The following is a 23,585-nucleotide window of genomic DNA, read 5'->3' on the forward strand; positions in this document are numbered from 1 at the left end:
CCCAGGATCTCCCTTTCTCTCTGAGTCTTCTCTATCTCCATCTGCTTTTCTCTCCATCTTGTCATCTCTCCACCTGTGACTTTGACTCTGTCTCTTAACCTGGATCCCTGTCTCTTGTCTCTCTGCCTCTTCACTGCTCTGTGGCTGTTCTCTCTCTTTCCATCTCTCTTTCCCAGTCCACTGCAGATCCGCCTCTCTGCCCTGTATCTTTGTCCCCATTATCATCTCTCTCTGTCTCTGCGTCTGTGCACATCTTTGTCATTGTCCCTTTCTGCCTCTGTGTCTCACTCTTTCTCTGCCTCTCTCCCCATCTCCCCGTCTCCGTCACTCTCTCTAAGTGTCCCACTCTGTGTGTGGTGCTCTCAGTCTGGACTCAGGGGAGAGCAGTGCCTTCTCCACAGCACCCCCCATCCCTGGCCCAACAGCAGGCCCTGCTTCCAAAGTTGCTCCCATGTAGAGGGCAGGGGACCCCTGGGCATCATTCCAGGGCCTGCTCCCTCTGGGTGGCAGTGCTGACAGACAAGATAGGGATCAGACTCAGGTCTGTCCAGGCCTGAGCAAGGAGCACAGCCGGGTTATGTGGGGGCATCTGGGTGCCTGCAAATGTTTGCACGTGTGCAATCTGGGTTTGTATGCGGGTCTCCCTGTGTGGGGTGCTCTGGGTGTCTGTCTGGATATATCTGTGAGCGTCTGGGCCTGTTTATGTCTATCTGCTAGATTTCTGCACGTGCGTCTGTGTGGGGCTGTCTGGGTGTGAGCACATTAGCCTGTGGGTCTATCCATCCATTAGAGCCTCAAGAGTGTGCCTGTGTCTGTGGGTCCCTGGGAGTACCTGGAGTCGGGCTATATCTGTGTGGCTGTCCACGGGCCAGGCCCTCTGCTTGCATTCTCTTACCTAGTCATCAAGGAGGTGTAGATTCTGTTACCCTATTTGACAGATAGAAAAGTTGAGGCTCTTAACCCACATGTTTGGATGTGTGACTACGAATGTGTCTGCTTGAGGTTGAGAGCTTGGCATCTGGAGACAGACCTGGTTCAAACCCTGGCTCCGCCACCACTAGCTGCCTGACCCCAGGCAAGGTGGTTAATCTTGGGCAATCCTGACTTCATTCAGCAAAAATGTATCAATCAAAACCAGATAAAACTAATCCATGGTGCTACAAGTCAGAATAGGAGCTACCTTGGGAGGGGTTGACAGGGAGGGGGCCCAAGGGAGACTTCGGGGTGCTGTAAATGTCCTGTGTCTTGATCTGGGTGGTGGTTACGTGGGTGTGTTCATTTGGAAAACAGCAATCAAGCTGTTCATTTCAGAAATGTGCCCTTTATGCACATTATACATCAATATAAAAGTTTACAAAAAATTTATTGAGCTCCTACTATTTGCCAGGCATTAAATTGCAATAGAAACAATAGTGCCTTGTGTGTGTGTGTGTGTGTTTAACATTTCAGAAAGTGAGTCGCTTCAGGCTTTACATACTTTCAACCCATTCCTGCCCTACTCCCTTTCCCCACATGGTCCCAATCATGATGGCAGGAGGAGGAAGGGAGAGGGACCACAGTCCTGGGCTGGATTGCTGCCCTGCCCAACCTTGCCTGGCTGTGTTCTCCTCAAAGCAGCTATGATCTTCCCTCTGGGTTTTCAAATTGGTGGGCACTGTGGGGCATTTTGCTAGACGACGGCTGGCATTCGATCAAGCTGGTAACAGAGTACTCTGCAGTAGGGCTCAGGGCAAGAAAGGAGAGGTATAAGATGCTCAGTGGACAGACGTCACACCTGCTTGATGCATCCAGCAATGACAGGCAGTGCCTGGATACACACATTCCTGCTCTCCACCTGCAAGGTCCTGACGTGTCACTTGTCATTCCATAAAATATATTGAGCTCCTACATGCCAGGCCCTCTGCTGGGCCCCGCAACACACCTCACTTCACCCTCACTACAACTGTCATATAAAGGTCATGACTGTCACCTTCCAGCTGAGGAAACTGGGGCCTGGAGAGGTGAAATGACTTCCTTCAGCTCACGCTGCTCCACAGTAGAGATTCCAACCTCATTCTGCCTGGCCCTCAACCTCCATCCTCTCTGGATGCATCTTTTCTCTGGGCTTCTGAGGTTACCTGAAGCTTTAGTAAAGGAACCAAATTCATTTGGTTTTGCCCTCTTGGAAGATTTTGAAATTTTGTGTCTTATATTAGGAAAACTTGAGCTTATGCTGCCCTTTGGTGACAGCGTTCACTCCTCATGGGGAAAGGCCTCCCTCATTGCCTGACATACCCTTCCAGCCCAGGGAAGAGCAGAAGAGGCAGGTGTAATGACCTTTGAGCTTTGTCAAAGGATCCAGCAGGGCGTGCTTATTTAATATTTGAAAGAACACATGCATGAATGAATGGTATTTTGCTTACATGCTCCCCACTTAGCACACGTGCTAAGATGATCTCTTGTCTGTCTCTGCCTCCACTCTAAATTCCTTAAGGGCAGGGACTGTGTCTACTTCATCTCTGGATCCCAACAAGCAGCCCAAAGTCTGGCACAAAAGAGGGTCCTCGCAAATATTATAAATTATTATAAATAGGGGAAGACCTTGGAATTGATCTCTGGGCTTCAGTAAGACTCTTAAAGTCCTGTGAACTCGGCACACCTCTGAACAGCAGTGGCACCAGCTAGTTTCAGTAAGTGGTTTTATTACTGGTTAGATTTTACAAATTCTGATATTTGAACAGACTTCCACCTTAAAATTCTAAAACAACAAAGCGACTGTTGGAGGGGGTTTGATTTTTTTCCTTTTTTTTTTTTCTTTTTTAGGACTATTCAAAGTAACAAACTTTTTTTTTTTTTTTTTTTTTTACATTTTTGCTCTGGTCATAAATATACAGAGAGAAAAAGAGGGAGAGAAAAATGAACAAGTCATCCAAAGTATGGAGATAAAACAGTATTCCTAAGGCACGTGGCAGTCTTTGAAAATACAGAAGCTCTAGCCAACTTAAATTATTTGTTGTTTTTCCTCGCTCAGTCCACAAAACTGTACAGTGACACAAATGTTGTGTTGCAGATAGATCTTCCAAGTAATTCCAGTCCACACCGCTGTGTCTGCAAGGGGCGTAGTTATTTTCTTCCTCATTTTCCAGGCGAGATCCTAAAAATGTGGTTAGTTAGTTGCTCAAAGCCTCTATTTTAAAATACACTTGGAATTCAACTAAAGATAATTTCTTTTTTAAAGAAATTGTGGGGCGGGGGCGGGGGGCCGAGAATCATTAGAAAAGGTTGGTAAGAGTCGTTTGCGAGGGGCTGTGAGGCTCGTGGCCCTCCAGGTTGCCAGGCACAGAAGTTAAGACGGATGTCACAGTCGGCAGGGTGGGGCTAGTCAAGTCTGTGAGGGTGGTGGGCGTGCTGGAGGGGCTGAGCGAGGCGTTGGACAGCTCCGAGGCCGGTCCTGACGGCGTCCCCGTCTGCAGCGCCGCCTCCGTCGACTTGTCCACACCAGTGTTTTCCTGCCGTAAAAGGTTGCGCCTGAACTTGGCCCGGGCGTTCTGAAACCAGACCTGCGTGGGGGAGAGGGAAGGGCTGGTCAGAGGAAGGCGGGCAGGACGAGGAGAAGAAGGGCAGAGCATGCCTCCGGACTGTTTAACTCAGAGATGCCAATCGGTGTTCTGCCGGAATGGGGGTGGGGGGGTGGGGGAGCTGTGTATTAAAAAGTTGGGCTGGCAATATTTTGTTTTGTATTTTTATTGTTAATACAATAAAAATGTCCTTTCCTCGAATTGCCTGTTACTGGGTTTCCCCTTCTGTTAGAAGTTTCTCAAATATTGTAGCCACTAGCCACATGTGGCCACCCAGCACTTGAAATGTGGCTAGCCCCAAGATGGCTGGTCTATAGGTGAGAACCACATCAGATTTGAAGGAAGTAGAATATCTCGATGGTAATTTTTATTTTGATTACACGTTGAAATGACAATATATTGAGCCAAACAGGATATATCCTTAAAATTAATTTTACAGGTTTCTTTTTGCTTTTTTAAGGTGGCTACTGGACAGTTTTCAATGTAAAATTACATATGTGGCTCACATAGCATTTCTATTCTGTTCTGGGAGATTCACACAAGCCGAATCTCGATCATTTTCCACCATGGTTGAGAGGTTCGTTTTTTTGGCAGTCGCCTTTAAGCGGGCAAGAGATCCCACAAATTCTTGTGGGTACCATTTTTCAAGTTTTTCATGGCAAGTCTGGGAAATACCAGAACGATGTAAAGAACACACAGGAATCAGTCAATAAAGAGTTACTAAGAGGAAGAGAAAGACGCAGCTCCTAATCCCTGCCGCTATCTGCTGGAGAAGCCGCCAGCATCCTGGACCACTGGGTTTCAGGTCTCAGGGCGGAGTGGACAGAATGGGAAGAGCTGCCCGATGAAAGATTCCCTCTCCCGACCTGCCATGTCCCAGTATCCTTTACGAGGGAGGTGGGGTGGGGGGCCCAGTTACTGAGCTCTGTGTGAAAAGAATGCCCAAGAGAGAGAATAAGGGTTTGCTTTCATTTTCCCTTGAGCACCGACACACGCACACATTCGCACCCACACCACTGCACACAAGCCTGTACACACGAAGCATCGATACTTATCTACACAGCACCCCCCAGCCAGTATGCCCACCCATCGAACTCCACAGAGAGATCCCGCTGTACCCCGAGGTCCTCAAAGTACTTTGGGAGAAGCCAAGAAAATCTGGGGGGAGGAGGGTTGCGGGATGGGGTGGGAGGTTGTATCTCCCAGAGAAAAAAGCCCAAAGGGCAGGGCCCCTTCCCTTCCCTTTGCGTGAAGAAAACGCTCGCCGGAAGCCTCCCGGTAAAACAGAGGGCCTTGGGGAACTGAACAGATTCTAGGGTGTCCAGCTGCGTCCTTCCAGGTGCGCCTGCATCTCCTGTCTTCCCAGTGTCTCAGACAGGGATCGGAAGGGCCAGCCCTCGGCCCCACCCTCCCCTGGGGACCACCCCAGCTCCAGGGGCCTGTGGCCTCAAACCCTCTTTTTGGTGGCCTGATACAACTTGGGCTCAATTAAAAAGCACAGCCTTTAGAATCCTGGAGTAAGGAGGGAGATGCAGACCCTGTGAAGTTGGGAAACAAAGCTCTCTCCCGCTGGATCTTTCCAGGAAGAAAGCACATTTTCCCTGGCCTTTGCCCAAAGCAAGCCCATCACCTCTTCTGGGGGCTTGCAAATAAGTACAGTGCTTCTAAGACCAGCCTCGACAGGCACTTCTTGCGATGGGGGCTCCTTCCCTGCCCGGCCTGCAGGAATCTACAGAGGTGGGACTCTGTCCGTCTGGCCCAGAGAATGACCGACGGAGAATATGATGGAGAAAGCCCCCAGACACCCTCAGAGAGAAGAGGCGACTTCCCCAAAGTAACACTGCAGATTGGGGATGAGGAAGCCTGGAGCTGTGACACTTGCCACCGTCCTGTCCTGAGCATGTGTGGCCCTGTGAGCGTCCTGTGGGCCTGACTCTCCAAGTGGTAGCAGGAGCGGGAAGCCCCGGGGGCAGTGCATCGCCCATCGGTCCGGGGCTCCAAGCCCTTGGGAAGGGCTGGAACAGTTAGTTGCTGGCTGTTTGCTATTTCTCTGGCGTTGCCCCTAACAGAGGTTTGTAAACAATGACACCATCTTCCACAACTGCCTTCTCTGCTTTACCGAATCTGAGGCGCTGGGAATCTGGTGGATGAAAGTCAACAACTCAACTAAAAGCCATCTGCTGCGGGGGTTTGTGTGGAGTTTGTTTCTCACCTTAAGCCAGGCTTCACCAGAATTCTCCTGGGTATTTCAAAAAAAATCCCCTCCCAAGAGGTTGTTGGGACAGGGACCTTGTCTAAGTCATCTTTATATCCCTGGGGATATGGCAGAGGGACTGGCAAAGATTAAGAATCAGTCACATGCATTGAGTTAATAGTAATACTAACAGATAACATTTACAGACCTCTTCATGCCGGGCACCCAGCCATCCTCTAACATGCACGGTCACAGGTTATCTCCATGATAGGCCAAGTAGGGAGGTACTATCATTATCCCCACTTTATAGATTTAAAACCAGAGAGGCTTGGAGAGGCAAAGTCACTTGCCCAAGGTCACACAGAGGCCAAACTGAGATTAAGATCCAGGATTATCTGCCATAAAAAGTCCATGCTTTCCCTACCACATGATCCGGAGTGAGTCAGTGAATGAATGAATGAATGAATGAATGAATGAGTGAATAAACACAGAAGCAACTATGATGTAGTGGAAAGAGCACAGGCTGTAGCTTCCAGCTCTGGTTCTGCCACTGACCAATCAAGTGACCCCTGCTAGTCCCTTACCTCTGGGTCTGCCTGAGTTTCCCTACCTGTACAACAAGGGAGTTGGACCACACCACATGATCTCTATGGCCTCTTGGAGTGCTGACAGGCTGCGATTCTCTGGCAGCTGCAACAAGGAAGATGATCTGCTCTACCCACCCATCTTCTTAAACTGACAGCCCTCTCTCTTCATCTCCAGGGAGTGCCTCAGTCAGGTGCCCAGGGGATCCCCAGTAGGTCCTGGGTGGAGGAGGAAGCCCACATGGTTACATGGCTCCTCCTCAGACACCCCCTGGCCCTGAAGGCTGAGCTTTGCCTCGCAAATCCCCTTCCCCAGGATTCGTTCATCAAGGAGACCAGGAGGGTCAGTGGGAAACCCACTCTGCCCCACAGATCCCCTCCAGGGCCACTAAGGAAACCAGCCAAAATACAAACGCTTCAAGACCAAAAATGTCCACTGGCGGTTTCTTTTTATGACATCAAAACCAACGGCTGCATCCAAAGCATCTGACCAGATGGGACAAGTGGAAGTCACCACACAGCCACTCCACGCAGTCGCAGAGGAAATGCCTTGTGACGAATGTTATGTGAGGGAAAAAAAAGGATAACAAAATGACATCCTCTGGTATTGCAACTTCATAAAGCAAATAATAACGACCAATATTATTCACTCAGAAGGCAACGTCTAAGCAACGTTCTAAGGATTTTACACATATGAACTCCTGTTAGTGCCTTACAAGGTCAGCACTGATATTATCATCAGGTGAGGAGACTGAGGCCCAGAGCCCAGCCAAAGACGCAGAGATGAGATGTGCATCCCAGCAAGCTGGGCCCACGCCCCTACCCACTACTTAACTTCCAAACTGCACACCTGGATTACTGGTTTCCTGTGTCTTCATATGGGTAACTTTCCCCCCTAGTTTTCTAACCTGCCTGTATGGTGGTTCTATTATTTTATAAACTTTAAAGAAAGTTTTCTTTAAAGAATAAAAAATAATGAGCAGTGGACTGGATATCAGGACCCCTTAGGTCCAGTTCCAGGGCTACAACTACTTTGCTCTGGGGCCTTGAACAAGTCGCTCCACCTCTCTGGGCTTCAGTTTCCTCTCTTCTAAACGGAGAGATTTGGGCCAAATCACCTATGAAATTCCATCCAACTTCAACCATCCGTGACTAGATCAAACACTCTGTACAGCCCTGTGCAAATGACATGCAGAACAATGCTCACTCTCCCCATTTTACAGGTGGGGAAGCTGAGGCTCAATGAACTGAAGTCCTAGTTTAAACCTCACCTCCTCAGGGAAGCCACTCCTGACCACCTCCCTCCCCAGGTCAGGTCCCCGTGTTTATGCTCTCGTTGCACTCCTATATTTTTCCATCCTAGCACTTCTTCTATTTTATTTTTGTCAAGAGTTAAATAAGGGTTCTGTGGCCAAATACACTTGGGAAATGTTGGACTAGACAAAGTTGAATCTCTTCAAGATTTCTCAATGCCTGTATTAATGCCAGTGTGCTCTGATCTCTAAGAGAAGGATGCAGTCAATCTTTGGCATTTCCCAAACTTATTTGGCCCTGGAATCATTTAAAGGTATTTTTACTATGAGATATTTCAAATATACAGAAAAATACAGAGATCAATCTTATCACCATTTTAATTATTTATAAAGTACCTTGCTGGACATTGTCTCCCCTGTGGACTGTACATTCCAGCCGGGCCTGTTCATTGCCAGGGTCATCACTGAATCCTCAGTACCTCATGCCCCGCCCAGAACACGGCAGGTCAGTGTATTTGTTGAAGTGAGTGAATGGAGGAAAGCTAGTGTCCTCAGTTCTTGAGCTCTCACATAGGCTAATGATGACTAACTGGTCATCTGAAGAATGCTTTTAAACTGCTGGTTGTTAAAATGTATTTTCCTTCAAAGTCACACTGGGAACCCCTAAGGAGACGTTCACCCATCCAAATCCATCAGCTCACCAGCCCCTTCCCCAGCCTAGGGCACCTTAATATTCTGCCTTCCTAATCCTTCCCCAGGAAGGAAGAGAGGCAATGCAGAGGCGCGTGGATGTGCTGAGCAGTGCTCTCCAAGAACTGGTAAAGCTTAATGTCTTAATGGACTTCGGTCCAAGGAGCCATTCTGTCCCCCGGTCACCTTGCCCACTGGTGACAAGTGGGTACTGTGATTGTCACGCTGCTGCTTCTGGTGACAATTCTGAGCACTTTTTACACCCCTAGGGCTTTACAACAGAATTCCTGCTTTCCTACCAAGACATGGCACCTGTGACTCACTCCTCCCTTTGTCCCCCATCCGTCCTGCCGCATTCGGCAGCTACATCCAAGGGGAGGGGGCGCTGAGAATCCCAATCCCTACACTGTGCCATATTGGAAAGAGCTGTGGAATCAAACCAATCTGGGCTTGACCCCTCCCATCACTTATTAGCTGTGAGCCTCAGTGCAAGGGTTTTAGCCTCTCTGAACCTCAGTTTCCTCATCTGCAAAATGAAGATAATTAAAATTTCTAAATGTGTGCAGAAGGGGATGGTAGACTGAACCTTACTAGGTAAATGTGTATGAAATTAATATTTTTGAGTCCCTCATATACACTTTATAAATTACACTTTATGTCATCTTATTTACTCCTTGCAACCACCTAGTGAAGCACTGTTATCATCCTCATTTCATAGCTGAAGCTTAGAGAGGTTAAGTCACTCGCTCATAACCGGGGCCTGCCACACACACACACAGACACACACACACAGACACACACACACACACACACACACACACCCTACCTCATCCACTTCTGCGAACTCAGCCTCAACTTCAACCTGCCCTGCCCTTCAGACTCTCTCCACAGGGTCGAGGTGGACCACAACCTGCAGGGGGCACCCGAGGCCTAGCACAATTAAGCTTGTGTAGCCAGTGATGAGAAGCCATTTCATGGGCACCTACTTTGTCTACTTTGTACCAGCAGGCACCATGCTGGAGCCTTCCCATTCATTGTCTCAATCCTCAGGAATCCTCAAGGTACAAGCTATTATTATCTCCACTTCAAAGACAAGGAATTGGGCTCTGAGAGAAGAAGCTAAAGTGCCCAAATCACATTGTTGTTATGTCAGAAAGGACTTTAATCTCTATGTTACCTTCCAAAGCCACACCACCAGCTGCTTCGCCCCAAACTGCCCCCCATCCCATCTCCCCTAGCTGGCCCATCAGTAGTCAGAACACCTGGGAGAGAGCCCCACCCTGTCAATGCCTGGCTCCTGTGTCCTCAAGTAAATCACTTCACCTCACTAGTTCTTAAGCTTCTCATCTGTAAAATGGGCAGGAAAATATTAAGGTAAGGAAGATGAGTGGCTGGAAAGACAAGGCTTTGCAAACTGCTGCATAATCATGAGCTGCTGTGCTGTTAGGGAATACTAAGCATTTGTGCAGGAGATTGGGAGGTCTGGGAGGAGGGAGAACAGGGGTCTGATGTGTCCTGTGGGTATGACTGCCCTCACCCCAACAACGTACAGGCCATAAACGATACTCACACTCAGAGGCTGTCACTGCTGGGTTGGCTTAGAGGAGAAAGGGCAAGGCCCACTGATCAGACGCGCCTGGATTTGGATCCAGCTCTGCTACCTACCAGCAAAGTGTGACTTGGGGCAAGTGGAAATCATTTGGGTCTCAGTGTTCTCCCATCTGTACAGTGGAGGAGAAGGGATCATGATGCCTGATAGCGAGGACTCAATGAGCAAGTGTACTTCATGAGTCTTTCAACACATAGCAGACACATAGTAGAGCACTCAAACATTTATTGATTAGTGCTTCTATCAGTGATTCTCTCTCTCAACTAGTCCCATGCCCTGGCTTTTCTGAGTCCCCATGGTGGAGAGGGCATGCAGGTGTGAACAGCCCTGGCTCAGGATTCTAGGGGAGGAAGAGCAAGTCTAGACCCAGGTCACACAGATGAACCCTTCCTCACATACAGGGTAGGTAATTGGTTTCTCCCCTGGTCTCCCATAGAAACTCCCTCCCGACTGATCACACTATGGGGAAACTGATTGTGGGTCTGTCTCGACACCTAATAGGTGAACTTCTTCAGGGCTAGGACTGTGGTTCATTCACCTCTGTGTCCCCAGGGCCTGGTGCCAATAGCTATTTGGTCAGATGAAAGAATGAGAGATAACTATGCTGGAAATCCAATGTGTTCCTAAATCAAGCTTCCTGCCTTACAGAGGCCAGCAGAGATCAGCTCCCCACCCCAGATTCAGACCCAACCATGGACATTTACTCTTTATTTCACTTAATCTGGATAATTGGCGAGGTATGTGCCCTAATGGTGCCCATTTTACAGATGAGAAAGCTATGGCTCAGAGAGGGTAACTAATTTGTGCAAGACACACTGCCAGTGAGTAGACGGGCAGAACGGAACCCAGCTCTGCCTGACTTCAAGTCCCTGTTCCTGCCCCTGCCTGCTCTTAGGGCTTTTTTCACGGATCCCTTTTCCCCCACCAACTCACCATAAGGGCATCTAGAGAGAGGAAGGACTACTAACCAGAGAAAAGGCAGCAACCACAGATCCTGCGTCCAAATTCGCCCAGGGCTGAGGAACAGAGGGGGCGCCAAGAAGAGTCGCCCGACCTAATCCCCAAAAGGAAAAGTCGGAGGAAAACGGGCCAGCGGGATCTGAGACCCCAAGGGGCCGCCTCTTCTAGTGCCCTGGTCAGAGGGACCTTGGGCAAAACGGATCCCAAACAGGAGGGGCGGGGCCTGCGGGGAACTCCAGGGCGGGGGGCGGGCCCAGAGAGGCGCATCGGCGTCTCATTGGCGGGTCCTCAGCTCCCTCCGCTACGTCACTGAGACCGCGCGAGACCAAGCTGCGCCAGACCCGTCGCGGTGCGCCTGGCCGGCAGCCGGGAACCTAGGCGCCCGGACTCCAGGCTTCCCGGAGATCTGCGGACCCTCGCCCGCGTCACAGTCCCATCCCGCCACCAATGTCACCTCCAAAATGCTTTCTTAAAAGTTCTAACAAACTCGCAAGAAAGCTTAGGGTGGCTTCACAGCCCTCGGTGTCGTCACCATCACCCTCACCCACTCGGTGTCGCCACCCACCCCCGGGCCCTCAGTCCTCAAAGACTTAGGGCTAGGGGGTCGGTCGCACTGGCCTGCCCTCAGATTCCAGCACCACTCCTCCTGCTGTGGGACCACAGTCAACTCACTTCATCTCTCGATTTTCTTACCCAAAAATGTGCATTGTTATCCCTACAGTCACACGTTCTGAGGAATAAATTGGTTAAACTAGCTATAAAGGGAGCTATTCTCCCACCTTATCATTGTACAGATGTGGAAACTGAAGTCCAACCACCAGAATAATTGTTTATACTAGTTAATATCAGTCAACTGATTATTCTAGTTAATGTTATCCTAGCTACCATCCACTGAGCGGTTGTCAGCTACTGTGATGGGCACTTACATCATCTCAATTGCTCCTCCAATAAGCCTTCAGTGTAATTTCTTGTGCCCATTTCACATACAAGGAAACTGAGGCTCAGAGGAGTTAGGTGACTTGCCCAGGACCATGAAATGAGTAAGAGGAGGAGCTCAAGATTTTAAAAGTGGTGACCCAAGGCTCTGCCACAAGTTTGGGTCATACAGGCAGCTGGGATACCTGTATCCCCAAATGGGGTTCTTAACATTTTGGGGGTGGTGGACAGACCCTTAGGGTATCTGGTGAAAGCTCTGGATTCTCTCTATCAAGAAAGCACCCTCACATACAAGTGCAATGCTGCTTGTTTTCAGAGGCACCCATCTACTTCCACCCAGGGGATCTGCCCTAATCCCTCTCCCTTACAAACCTTGCTTCTGGGAGAGTCTGAGAAGCAACAAAGAAACAGAAGGTAAATCTAGAGAGAAACAGGAGAGAGAGAGAGAAAGAGAGAGAGAGAGAGAGAAACTAGAGAGAGCAAGTGAGGAACAAGAAGCAGAAGGAGCAAATGGCTAACAGCAGGTGCCTTGGACGGGCATCCTGGTTTAAGGGGCCAAGGTTGCCGGTGGGGGTGTGGGGGGAAGCTCTGGTTTAACTGAAATGCTTGAACCTTTTACAACATGAGCATATTTGAGTGTCACTTGGGTAATAAATAGCAACTAAGAATTGCTTACAAGAAAGAAAAGAGACTGAGTGTGTAGACAAAGAGGACAGAGGGACACACAGACACAAAACAGAAACACTGAGGGACAAAACTTGAAGGAGAGAAGACAAAGTTAGAATGGAAAAAAAAAAAGATTGAAATACAGCTAGAGATAGACTGAAGAGATGGAGAAAGAGAACAGAGAAAGATAAAGAGATAGGCGGACATAGAGCAGAAGGTCCTTCCAAGGCCCACGGCCACTGTGGGATTCCACCGCAGGTCCTGACGCCACAGATGCCCCCACCCCTAGCCCCGGCCTGGCTGACCTGGAGGACCCGCTTGGTGAGGCCCGTCTTTTGCGCGAGCTGCTTCAAGTCCTTGGCGTCGGGGTTGTGGTTAATGGCAAAGTAAGACTTCATGGTCCGAAGCTGGTGGTGCTTGAAGGAGGTGCGCATGCGCTTCGTCTTCTGGCTGCTCGGGTACGGCTGGTCGCGGTCCAGGTGCTCCGCATCGTTCTCGTTGCAGCTCAGGGCTGGGGAAGGAACGCAGAGGCAGCAGGTGAACCTCCTGGCCCGGACCCCCACGACACTGCTAAGTCCACACCCACCCCACGCTTCGCCAAATGTTTCTAGCCTCAGAACCACACGGTGGGTGCTGCACCCTGGTGAGGTGGAGATATTATCCCATTTTATAGATTTATAGGGGAGTTTGAGGTTGAGAGCCATCTACCCAGGGTCATTCAGCTAGGAAATGCTAGATTCAAACCCAGCTCTAGGAGAATCCAAAAACCATTCTGAGCCATCATGTTACAATAATAATAGTAATAATAACAACAGCTACAACTTGTCAATGACATTCAACTCCACAAGATGTGCTAAAGGGCTTTACATGCACATTTTCATCCTCAAAACAACCCTTTGAGCCAAGCATTATTTCCCCCTTTTTACAGATATTGAAACTGAGGCTCCGAAAGGGAAGTCACTTGACTGCAGAAGCAGGCCCATGATCTCCCCGTTTCTCCCTGCACTCCCTAAGGAGGAATGCAGTCTCCAGTCTCCCCTGACCCTTCCCCCCACACAGTGTCTGGGGCAGGCACCTGGAAGTCACAGGCTTCAACTCACTTTCCATACTCTCCACTCACTTTCAGTTCTCCCTCATCAGTTCCTACAACCAAAGGTACTGGCACGATCCCTTAGCCCTGGGCCGCGGGCACTGGGTCGAAGGTTGGAAATTGTATTTTGTAGCTTAATCCTCACCACTGCCCTATGAGGCAGCTGTTTCCCAGTTTGACAAATGAGGTGAATGAGGCAGGGAGGTAAAGCTATCTTTGGAAATCTCATGGAGTGGCAGAGTTCTAACCAAAAGGGAAGGAAGCTGGAGGAAGAAATGAACATGTATGCCACACCCAGGGTATGCCTTTGGCTCTACATACATGGGCGGAGGGGGGCTTCACTACTGCTCCAAGGGGTGGCTACTGCTATTCACCCCATTTTAGAGATGAGGAAGCTAACGCTAAGGAAAATAAAGCCACACCATTGGTTATGGCTGAGCCTAGATTCAACACTGCAGTGCTTGCCTCCTTGCTGTTTCTTTCCCCTACACCATAAAGGCAGGCAAAGATGAAGCATGACTCTTTGGGGAGCCCGTCCCCATCCAGAAGGGGCCCAGCTGGGCCTGCCAATGCCTGGAAGGCACCGGGGTGGGGGACAGGGATGGAAAACTTGGGCCTCAGGAAGTTGCTTAGCAACCTGGTGGCTGATGGGGACACGCAGGACCCCTCTCCAAGATCCCCTCAATACATCCTGAGCCATTCCACACATAAGGCTTACTTTGGGGAATGCCTCATAAGAGATTAATTCATTCCCCCTAAAGTGGGCAACTGGGAATATATCTCCTGTCTCATCACATGCCCATAATAGAGCTGCAGATTTAGCAAATAAAAATACAGATTGTCCAGTTAAATTTGAATTTCAGATAAACAATAAAAATGTTTTTAGTATGATGTCTCAAATATTGCATGGGACATACCTGTACTGAAAACCACTTTGTTGTTTGCCTAAAATTCAAATATTGCATGGCATACACTCATACTAAAAAATTATTCATTGTTTATTTAAAATTCAAATGTTGTATGGGATACACTTACACTAAAAAAATTTGTCGTTTACCCAAAATTCAGATTTAACTGGGAGTCCTGCATTTTATCTGGCAATACTACCTCAGAAGTACTCCTGCTCTCCTGGTGACCTACTCCTCCCCTGTCCAAGTGAGGAGTGGTCCCTTACAGAAAAATTTCACAAGATGCTGGTCTTGTCCCTAACCTAGGAGTTGTCAGCAAGTGGCTACACCTCCTAAGGGCTCCTCCCATAGGCACCCAGGCACCCAAGTCCTCCAGCCAGGCTACTCCCACTGAGAGTGCTCAGAGTGAAGAACGAGGATCCAGCAATTTAAAGGGGATCACAGAATGACTCCGAATGGGATCCATGGAAACTGCCCTGCCCCCACTGTGGGGAGCAACCCTCTTCTTGCCCCTAGTCCCCAGCTCCACGGGAGGGGGGGGCAGGCCTCCCCACAGGGGATCTCTGGGCCCATTCCTCCGCCCAGCCCCTGCCTGGGCCTTGCTGCTGTTAATGAGCTCCATGGGGACCCTGGCGCCCCACGAACCCAAGGGACGTGCCCTGAGTGAGGCCTAGATGGGGGGAGGTGGTTGGGGGAGGGAGAAAGAAAGGGCAGAGAAAGGAAAGAAAGGGACAGATGTAGAAAGACAGAGAGAATGGAGAGAAAAGGAGAGATGGTAGGGAGGGAAAATGGACAGAGCCAGGAAAAAAGAGAGAAGAGGCAGAGGAAAAGAAAGCAGTGGATATGGAGAGAACCAGAGAGAAACAGCTACAAAGACAGAAAGAAACCAGGAGAGACACAGAGAGAGCCTGAGGGGACAGCAAGGCCCGGAAATAGTAGGGATGTTGTGTGGTGGAGGGTCCAGGCCACGGAACTGAATCCCAGGTCTCAGGGAGACTGGGTCCCTGCGGGGTGGCTTTTTCGAAGCTGTTACAGGCTGGGGAGCGGTGAAAAGGGGAAAGGGAGAAAAGGAGAGGAGGGCAGAAAAGGAGTCGGCCCAAGGCAGGGAGGCCGAGGCCGGCCAGCGGCTGGGGCAGGGGGCTGCGCTGGGGGCAAAGAGGCTGTTGAGCCCAGATTTGGTCGGTGCCCCAAGCCCCGCACTCTCGCCCCCAGCTCCCCAGAAGGATCACGGTTCCCCAGGATTGGGTCCAGGGAGGAGCAAGGGGATGAGGGGAGGGGGAGGACCAAGCTTTCGCTCTCCTTTTTTTTTTTCCTCTCAATTAGGCCGATTCAATGGAGCTAAAGAGCTCGTAAAATCATGAATAATTTACTCGTGATCTGTTATTAACCCATCGGGTTTCGAGCTCTTGTCGCTGGGACTGAACCTGTAATCAAATCTGACTTCGCCTCATTTTACTAAAGACTAGATTGTAGGTTCAATTGTCTAAATAATGGATTGGAATCAAATCAGTAATTACGCCGCCAGGCACACACACACACACAGAAAGCTGGGGCTGGGGGAGGCCCGGGCATCCGGCCGGTCCGCGCGGGACTCCCGTGGCCGCGGCGCGCAAACCCGGGCGCAAAGCGTGCGGCCCGGGCCCCTCACGGGCTCCGGCAGCCTTGTCCGCGACCCCGGCCGGCGGGCAGCCACGCTCTGGGGTGGGATAGGTTTCAGTTCCGCCTCTGGGACCTGGGCTGCGCTCTCGGACCAGAGGGGCAGCCAGAGGAGGACCGCCGCGGCCATCGCCCCGGAAGGACTTTCCGACCCTGCGGCCCCGCCGCTCTGACTGCCCTTCCCCGAGCGAAGGGCCGGGCGCACCGACGGCGCCCCCTCGCCACTCTGCCCGAGCTCACCGCGCTGTAGTGAGGTGCCGCCGCTCCTCCACCGGACTGTCCCCCACAGCGATGGGCTTTGCAGGGGGTCCGTGTGGCTGGGCCCCTGGGTGCGGGACACTCACACAAACAAGCTCGAGTCCTCACAGTCAGAATCACGCACACACGCACACACACACTTGCCCGGACACACGTCCGAAATCTCACCCTCCACCGGGCCCTCTTTCCAGTCCCAGCGGCCCCGCGGCCCACACTGCGGCCATTTCTCTCCTGCCAGCGCCGGGAGGGGAGGGAGGGGGACAGCAGCCAGACCAGGGGAGGCCTGGCCGGGCTGGAGCAGCGAGGGAGGCTCCCCCTTTTCCCAACCTAGTCCCGGGAGCCCCGAGTAAGCGCGCCGCAAAGCCACCGGCGGCACGCAGTGCGCGGTTAAGCCCGGGCCAAGGCCAGAGACGTGAGCGTCGGGAGAGAAAGAGACAGGAACAGAGAAACGGGAGACGCACGCAGAGAGAGAAAGTGGCGCCTAGAGAGCCGAAAGGAAAAAAAAAGGAAGACAGGGACCAGAGAGAAAATGACGAGATGGCATGCGTGGGGAAGTCTCGTAGAGGTGCCAGCTCCTCTGAAACTCAGCCTCCAGCCACATCTTGCTCGGTGCGGCGCGGCCTCGCCAGGGAGGGCGGCGGAGCAGCAAAAAGCACAAATACACCTCGGTACCTCCTACCTTTCAGTTGCGAACCCGGTTGCGAACCTGTCTGCCCGGGAAAACATAATCCCGCTCCCAACCACCACGCGCCCTGTGGCCCAGCCCGCCTGCTGTTCCTACTGGAGGCCGACCCCACTTGATAAATAGACCGGCCTTGTTTTGGGGGACCTGATCTGGACTCCGTGTGGTCTATTCAGGGTGGTGGGTGACGAGGGATGGAAGTTTTGGAGAGCCGCATCTCTGGTAGAGCCTTCAACAAATATTAAATCCGCCTCGCAGACCTGGCCGCAGCCCCCTCACCATTTACCAGACTGGGGGCTGTATTTTCCTCCCAGCTCCGCACACCAAGACACACATGCCCCACGATCACCCAACAAGCAACTTCGTTGGAGCGAACAGGGGATCCCCACCCGCCTCCCATCCCACCCCCCGCCCGCCCCCTGCCCCGAGCCAGCTCAGATTTTTAAAAATCAAAATAATCCTGACTTCTTCCCCACCACAGCCCTCTCCGCACAGTTCAGGGTTTTTGTTTTGTTTTGTTTCCACTTGTGCATTGGACTAAGGGGAAAAGGAGAAAGAAAACAAAGTCTCCGAATCCAATTCTGTCGCAGACGAAATAAAGAAAGTAATTGCAAATAAACTCTATCAAGTTCAGAAGCCCAGGGAGTCATAAACCTTTCCCGGCCGTGCAGACTTCGGGCAGATGTTAATGGTTCAATTTGCCGGGCCTCAGAACCCCCGCAGCTGTCCTGAGCGTGGAGGGACGCGAGAGGGGGCAGAGCCTCTCCCGGAACAACCCGGGGTTCAAAGATGCCGGAAATGCGAAACAAGTCCTCCACCCTACCCCGGCGCAAGGCCAGGCCTACTGGGTCCCAACCCGGGGCGCCGACTTTGGAGGGTCGCGGCTCTCATCCCAGCGCCCCGCTGTCACCCGGAACTCGGAGGAAGAGCCCCGGGGGGAAACCGAGACCTGGCAGAGCAGGAGGATTGGGTGGGACACTACGACCCACTTTTTCTCAAAGGCTCCTGGGCCCAAGTTTCCCGAGCCTGCCGCACTCAGGACACTTCGCATGACCCCGGCTGCAGGCCAGGCCAAGCTCGGTGCCCGAGGCCACAGCCAGTGCTTTCTCTTGGGACCCCCGCCGCTCTGCTTCGCTCATCCATCGCCCCAGATCCTCTCCCTCAGCCACGCCAACCTAGAGCCTGTTTGGTGTCGGCTCTGCCTTGTTTTCTCTATCCTTGCACTTTCTGCACAGCAAAGTGGGTAAAAGGCCCAAACCAAAAAGCTGTTTCTAAAAAATTTCTCAGCGACATGGTCCTGCACCCAGAGCATCAGGACCATTAATGCACCCTCTCCTCCCGCTCCAGCCGAGAGCGCAAGGGCTGGAGCCCAGGGAGCTAATGTCCCTTCTGCCAGGTCGTCCGGTGGGCCTGGGGAAGCTAAAGGCTGGAGTACCCAGAGTGCTATAAGTATACATGTATAAGACACTGAAATTCACTCGGCTCTTGGCCGCTGACGCAGTGCACTTTCCCTCAACCCGTCGGGGCGCTCGGGGCGCCTCGCACTCACCAGCGTTGTAGGCCGCCAGGTCCGCCCCGGGCCCGGGGCTCTTGCGCTTCCTCGGCCGCCCCTTCTGCACCGTGCCCACGCCATTGTAGTAGGGAAGACCCAGAGGGTTGGCCCCGGCTGCACCCAACCCCGCGCTCTTGGCCGCGGCAGCTGCCGCCGCTGCGGCTGCCACATCCGCGTGGTTGAAGTGCGCGGTGTACTCGCCCTGCAGCAGCGCCTCGAAGTGCAAGCGGCAGTAGACCAGGCTGTCCTTCATGCCGAAGTGGTCTCCCGTGGTCAGCATCTTGTTACACGTAGTGCACGTGAAGCAGTTGAGGTGATAAACCAAGTCCCGAGCTCGCATCACCATCTCCGAGGCCGAGATGCCTAGGTGGCAGCGGGCGCAGCGCTGCACAGAGAACCGCCTGTAGGGACCATCGAGGGAGGGACTGTGGGGACACACGGTTGGGTACCCCCCCATATCCCTCCTCCAAGTGCCATTGCTGCCACTGGCGGAACTCCACTCCTCAAGACTGGCAACCAGGTCTTAACTTGGAGGATGGGGGGAAGATGGAACTAGATTTTGGCCCAGGTCTGGTCCTACCCTGAAATATAGTTTCCCTTAACCATTTTCGTGCCTACAAAGACTTTACCCAGAGTCTGAGCAAGCCCTAGGAAAGCCTTTGCTCGGGAGTAAGGGGAACTTCCCAGTTACCCCTTCCTCAACCTCTAATCCTGCCCTCCACAGCAGTGCCTGGGCATCCTACAGACGTTTGTAATTTGTAAGAAACACAGAGACAGAGAGAGAGAGACAGACAGACAGACAGAGAGAAAGGGAGAGGAAGAAAGAAAGAAAGAGAGAGAGAGAATAAGCAGACCTAACCCTAAACCCAGAGAGGAGAACCAAGGAACCTGGAGTCTGTTAGTGATTCCCGTTCTTCAGTCCTGGCCAGTTTTCACTCCCATCTCCAGGAAAGACCCGGAAATGCACCCAATCCCCCAGCTCTCCCTCCAACTTTGTTCCACACCAGCCTAGACTGCCTGGGTTTGGGGGGGGGGGTGCCTGTTTCTGTTCCCTCTAGTTGACCCAAGAAACTTCAAAGGGAGAAGGGTGCAAGGACCCCCAACCTGAGCTTATTTTTGGTCTAAGCTAAGAAGAGGACACTTTCTGCTTTTCTCTGGGTCCCTACACTTCGCAGATCTTTCCAAGATTTCCCTCAAATTGCTGTTTAAAAAGGATGTCAACCAATTTGTACTGGCTTGGAGAAGGGAGGACCTAGGCAGGGAACCCTCCCTTGGGACTGGAGGGAAGGCAACCAGAGAAGATTGCATCTGAGATGAGGGGTCCTGGGTGCCCAGGGCAGTGGGTCCCGAGGTGGGGGCTACCTGTAGTAGTCTTCCTTGCAGTAGATGCTTCCATCCTTGCTGAAACAGGTGAGCTCCGACTCCAGGTTGAGCTTGCACTCGCAGCACTTGAGGCAGCGCATGTGCCACTGTTTGTCCACCGCCAGCAGGTAGTAGCGGTCGGAGATCTTGCCCCCGCAGCCGGCGCAGAGCGCAGCGCGGTCACTGCTGATGGACGGCATGGTCTGCGGAGGGAGGGAGGCGCGAGTCCGCAGCGCCTGCGTCAGCCTGCGACCCTGCCGCCACGCCACGGGGAACCGGGCACCTGCAGCTCCCTCCGAGGCTCCAGCTAGCCCTAAACGCGGGGGTGGGGGTGGGGTGCCTGCCAGGGTGTGCGGTGCTCTTCCTGCACCCCAAAAGGCCCATATCCAGGGGGCTCAGGACCCAGGCCCGCCCATGCAGCCCAAGCCGGCCACAGGCCCAGGACCGGCTGCTGGCCTGGATAGATCTTCCTCCTTACTTCTCCCCCTTCCTGTCCTCTCTGCTCTTTTCCCAGAAAAGCTCATGCTGTGTTTGGGGACTGGGGGCAGCAGTGGCTACTTCAGCCAAGCCCTCCAAAAGCTTCCCCCGAACTGTTTCTTAAAGGAGCCACTCTGCTGGGTCCCAGGAAAAGGGGTAAGATGACCATTAAAAGTCACCCTCCACACAGACTCCTCTCCAGAGACTCGGTGGAGCTCCTGGCCCCTAATCCCAGTGATCTCTGGATCCTTAAGCCGAAGGTTCAGGCCAGGGCAAATCGCGGGGCAACCTCTGCCCCTCCACCACCTCTGCCACATTGTCTGGGGCCCTCTTGGGTCCTGGGAGATGGTGAGTGGGGTGCATGGGCACCCTCAAAGTCTCTGAGCGCAGGATAGGCCCAATCCAAATCCTCTCCTAACCAAACTGACAGGCTGAGAGGGTTTAACTGGGGAAGAAGAGCTCAGAAGCAGAGGCACGGGGGCTGCTGCTCTTGCTTTCCAAGCAGAGAAGCTTCGCTCGTGCTCCCCACCTCCTTGGCCTCTAAAGGTCACTTCTGGGCCCGGCTTGGGCAGCGTCTGCTCATCGGGCCCCCAGGGAGGTCTGAGGCAAGGAACTGGATATTTGGGGCTGGGCTGGTGGAGCCAGGTGTGGAGATCCGAACGGACTCTCCTTCCACAAGAGCCAGGCCAGAGCCTGAACTCCCGGCCCTAACCGAGCCAAGTCGGGCCAGCCAGGAGGCCCAAGATGCGAACAACGAAAAGCCCTAGCCTAGAAGACTTCGACCCCTGAAACTGCGCTGGGACGGGAACCCCGATTGCCAGGAGGCGGGGAGAGGCCCAAGTCGGCTGGAGCCCCAGTGCTGCCGGTTTGTTCGCCTTCCCCGCGCCGCAGGCGGCGCCGCCAGCAGCCAGAGCCGAGTGGTGGAGGAGAGCGAAGGGCTGGCGACCAAAGAGCCCGTTGAAGTGAGAAGAGAGCCATCGGGCCGCGGGTAGGACTTCGCTCCCACTTCGGGAGAAATGCTCTCTTCCACCCTCAGCGTCTGAAATTTCGGTTTCAACCTTGTTTCCCTCCTCCGCCAGCAGCCGGGTTTCCCCTGAGCCGGGAGCTACGGGCCTTGCATCCTGTCCGCGGAGCCCCAGCGTCCAGTCCCGTGCGGCACGAAGGACGCTCCGCAAATTGCCCCCAAACTTAGGAGAGCAGAGGAGCAGACCGAGCCGGTCCCGTCCCAGCTTTTGGCCCCGACCCCGCAGCTGTGCGCCTACCGTCTCCGTGTCGCCGCGGTCGATGGCGGAGCTGATGGCGGGAGCCTCGCTCTTGGCCCTGCGGTCCATCTCGTCGATGACCCCGTGCACCTCGGGGCCCGACAGACTGTGGAACAGCATCGCGGCGGGACCGGCGGGGCCGGGGGCGCGGCTCCTCCGCGGGAGGGCTTGCCCCCCGCCTCAGCTGCCTGGCGCTCCCCGCGCTAACGGGCCCGGTGCATAGCCACCGCGGCCCCGGCCCCGCCCGAGCTCGGCTGTGCCCCCAGGCCGGGCTCCGGGCCCCGGGCGCCCGCGGGCCAGGACGCCTCCCGCCGAGGAGCGGGGGCAGCTACATCGCGGGGCGCCTGGTCGGCGGCGCCAAAGCCAGGGTCACAAGGGCACGGGGCGGGTGGGGGGGTGGGTGCGGGAGGGGACGAGAGACCAGGGCAGAGGTCAGCGCCCGCCGCGGGCGCTTTCACGCCGCGGGCATCGCCCGCCCGTCTTCGGCGCCCCCGGCGCAAAGCAGGAGCGCAAACTCTGCCCGAGGCTGCGACGGCTGCGGTCGGGGCTCACCCGGGAGCGACTAGGTGCCCGCGGCCGCCCAGCTGCCTGGACCGCTCCCCTCCCCGGGATGTGCCCCCAGCCCAAGGCAACCCGCCTAGGCGCTGGGTCGGCTACTGAAGTAGGGGTTTCTCGGAAGCCGGCGAGCGGAGCAGAGACACCGGGAGAATTGAAGAAGAGGAGGAGGAGGAAGAGGAGGAGGAGGAGGAGGAGGAGGAGGAGGAGGTGGAGGAGGAGGTGGAGGAGGAGGAGGAGGAGGAGGAAGAGGAGGAGGAGGAGGAGGAGGAGGAGGTGGAGGAGGAGGAGGTGGAGGAGGTGGAGGAGGAGGAGGTGGAGGAGGAGAAAAGAGGAGGAGGAGCAGAGTGGGAGGAGGAGCCGCCGGCCGCGGGCCCAGCCGCGCGCAATGCTCTCCAAGAGCGCGCCGAGCCCAGCCCCGGCTCTGCAGTCCGCGCCAGCCAAGCGTCCGCGCCTTTTCTACAGCCGCGCCTGACATCACGTCCTGCTGCCGCGCCATTGGCCGCCCGGCACCCCGGGCCCTGGCAGCGCGTGCTCCGGGAAGGCGGGAGACCCGAGAGGGAGGGGAGCAGCTAGAGGAGGAGAGGAGCGACGAGATGGTGGGAGCTGGTGGGCGAGGCTGGAGGGCGGGGGCGGGAGGGAGGAGGGAGAGCGCGGGGTTTAGAGTTTTAAGCTACAAACAGTTTCCTGCGATTGCTTCGGGAAGGAAATTTAAACCCTCTTTCCCCGCCGTCTCCATCCTATGAAGGCGCAGCCGCCAGAGGATGCTTGAGGAGGTCTCACTCTGGTCTCCCCTCGGCCCGGAGCCGCCCCTCGGGCACCGGCTGGGGAGGCCTGGGAAGGCAGGCCTTGGAGCAGAGCTGGGAGAGCCTTGGGCCGCTTGCCGCCGAGTTCTGCCTTCGGCCCAGGCTCCGCGCCGCGGGCTGCGGACTGCCGCGCAGGACTCCCGCGGACCCGACTGAGCCAGAGAGGCAAGAACCGGTGGGAGCTGTGGCTCCTGGGGAGTGGGGCCAGCCAGCTTATCCTCCCTTCAAGTGAGCTAGGGCCCAATTAATGGTCCAGCATGCAGCTCCTCGCTCTTGCCAGTCTCTCTCCAGCCTGGAAGAGTGGGTGCGAGCATGGCTGTAGGAACTAGGAAAGGCATGGGTTCGGATCCTAGTTCTGCCATTTACTTGCAGTGTAACCTTAGGCAAGTGACTTAACTTCCCTAAGCCTGTTTCTGATCTTTAAGTGAGGGACAGGAAAGCCCTCTCCACTTGGATGTGATGAGTGAAAGAGATCACGGCTGTAAAATGCCTGGAACATAGTAGGCACTAAGCAAATTCTTTCATCAC

The 23,585-nt window shown here is 53.8% G+C and overlaps 1 protein-coding gene across 1 annotated transcript; it reads right to left on the minus strand.

Moving 5' to 3' along the window:
- Positions 1-2,660: 2,660 nt before the first annotated feature.
- On the minus strand, positions 2,661-22,691 carry LHX2 (LIM homeobox 2). Its single transcript, XM_067743353.1, has 5 exons — positions 21,697-22,691; positions 19,958-20,160; positions 18,593-18,996; positions 12,755-12,960; positions 2,661-3,539 (listed from the first exon to the last, which is right to left on the minus strand). Exons 1-5 carry the CDS (start codon positions 21,814-21,816, stop codon positions 3,252-3,254), a joined length of 1,221 nt encoding a protein of 406 aa, XP_067599454.1. The 5' UTR covers positions 21,817-22,691; the 3' UTR covers positions 2,661-3,251.
- Between the last annotated feature and the right edge of the window lie 894 nt (positions 22,692-23,585).

This window comes from Pseudorca crassidens, chromosome 7 (genome assembly GCF_039906515.1).
Source record: "Pseudorca crassidens isolate mPseCra1 chromosome 7, mPseCra1.hap1, whole genome shotgun sequence".
In the NCBI taxonomy this organism is placed as follows: Eukaryota; Metazoa; Chordata; class Mammalia; order Artiodactyla; family Delphinidae; genus Pseudorca; species Pseudorca crassidens.

Bases quoted from the DNA above. Each gene is read 5' to 3' on its own strand.
- LHX2 (XM_067743353.1), bottom strand. From the start codon at position 21,816: ATGCTGTTCCACAGTCTGTCGGGCCCCGAGGTGCACGGGGTCATCGAC. The intron at 20,161-21,696 runs GTAGGCGCACAG...CTCCCTCCGCAG, and splicing joins ACCGCGGCGACACGGAGACG to ACCATGCCGTCCATCAGCAG. The intron at 12,961-18,592 runs GTGAGTGCGAGG...TTCCTTCCCCAG, and splicing joins CCTGGCGGCCTACAACGCTG to CCCTGAGCTGCAACGAGAAC.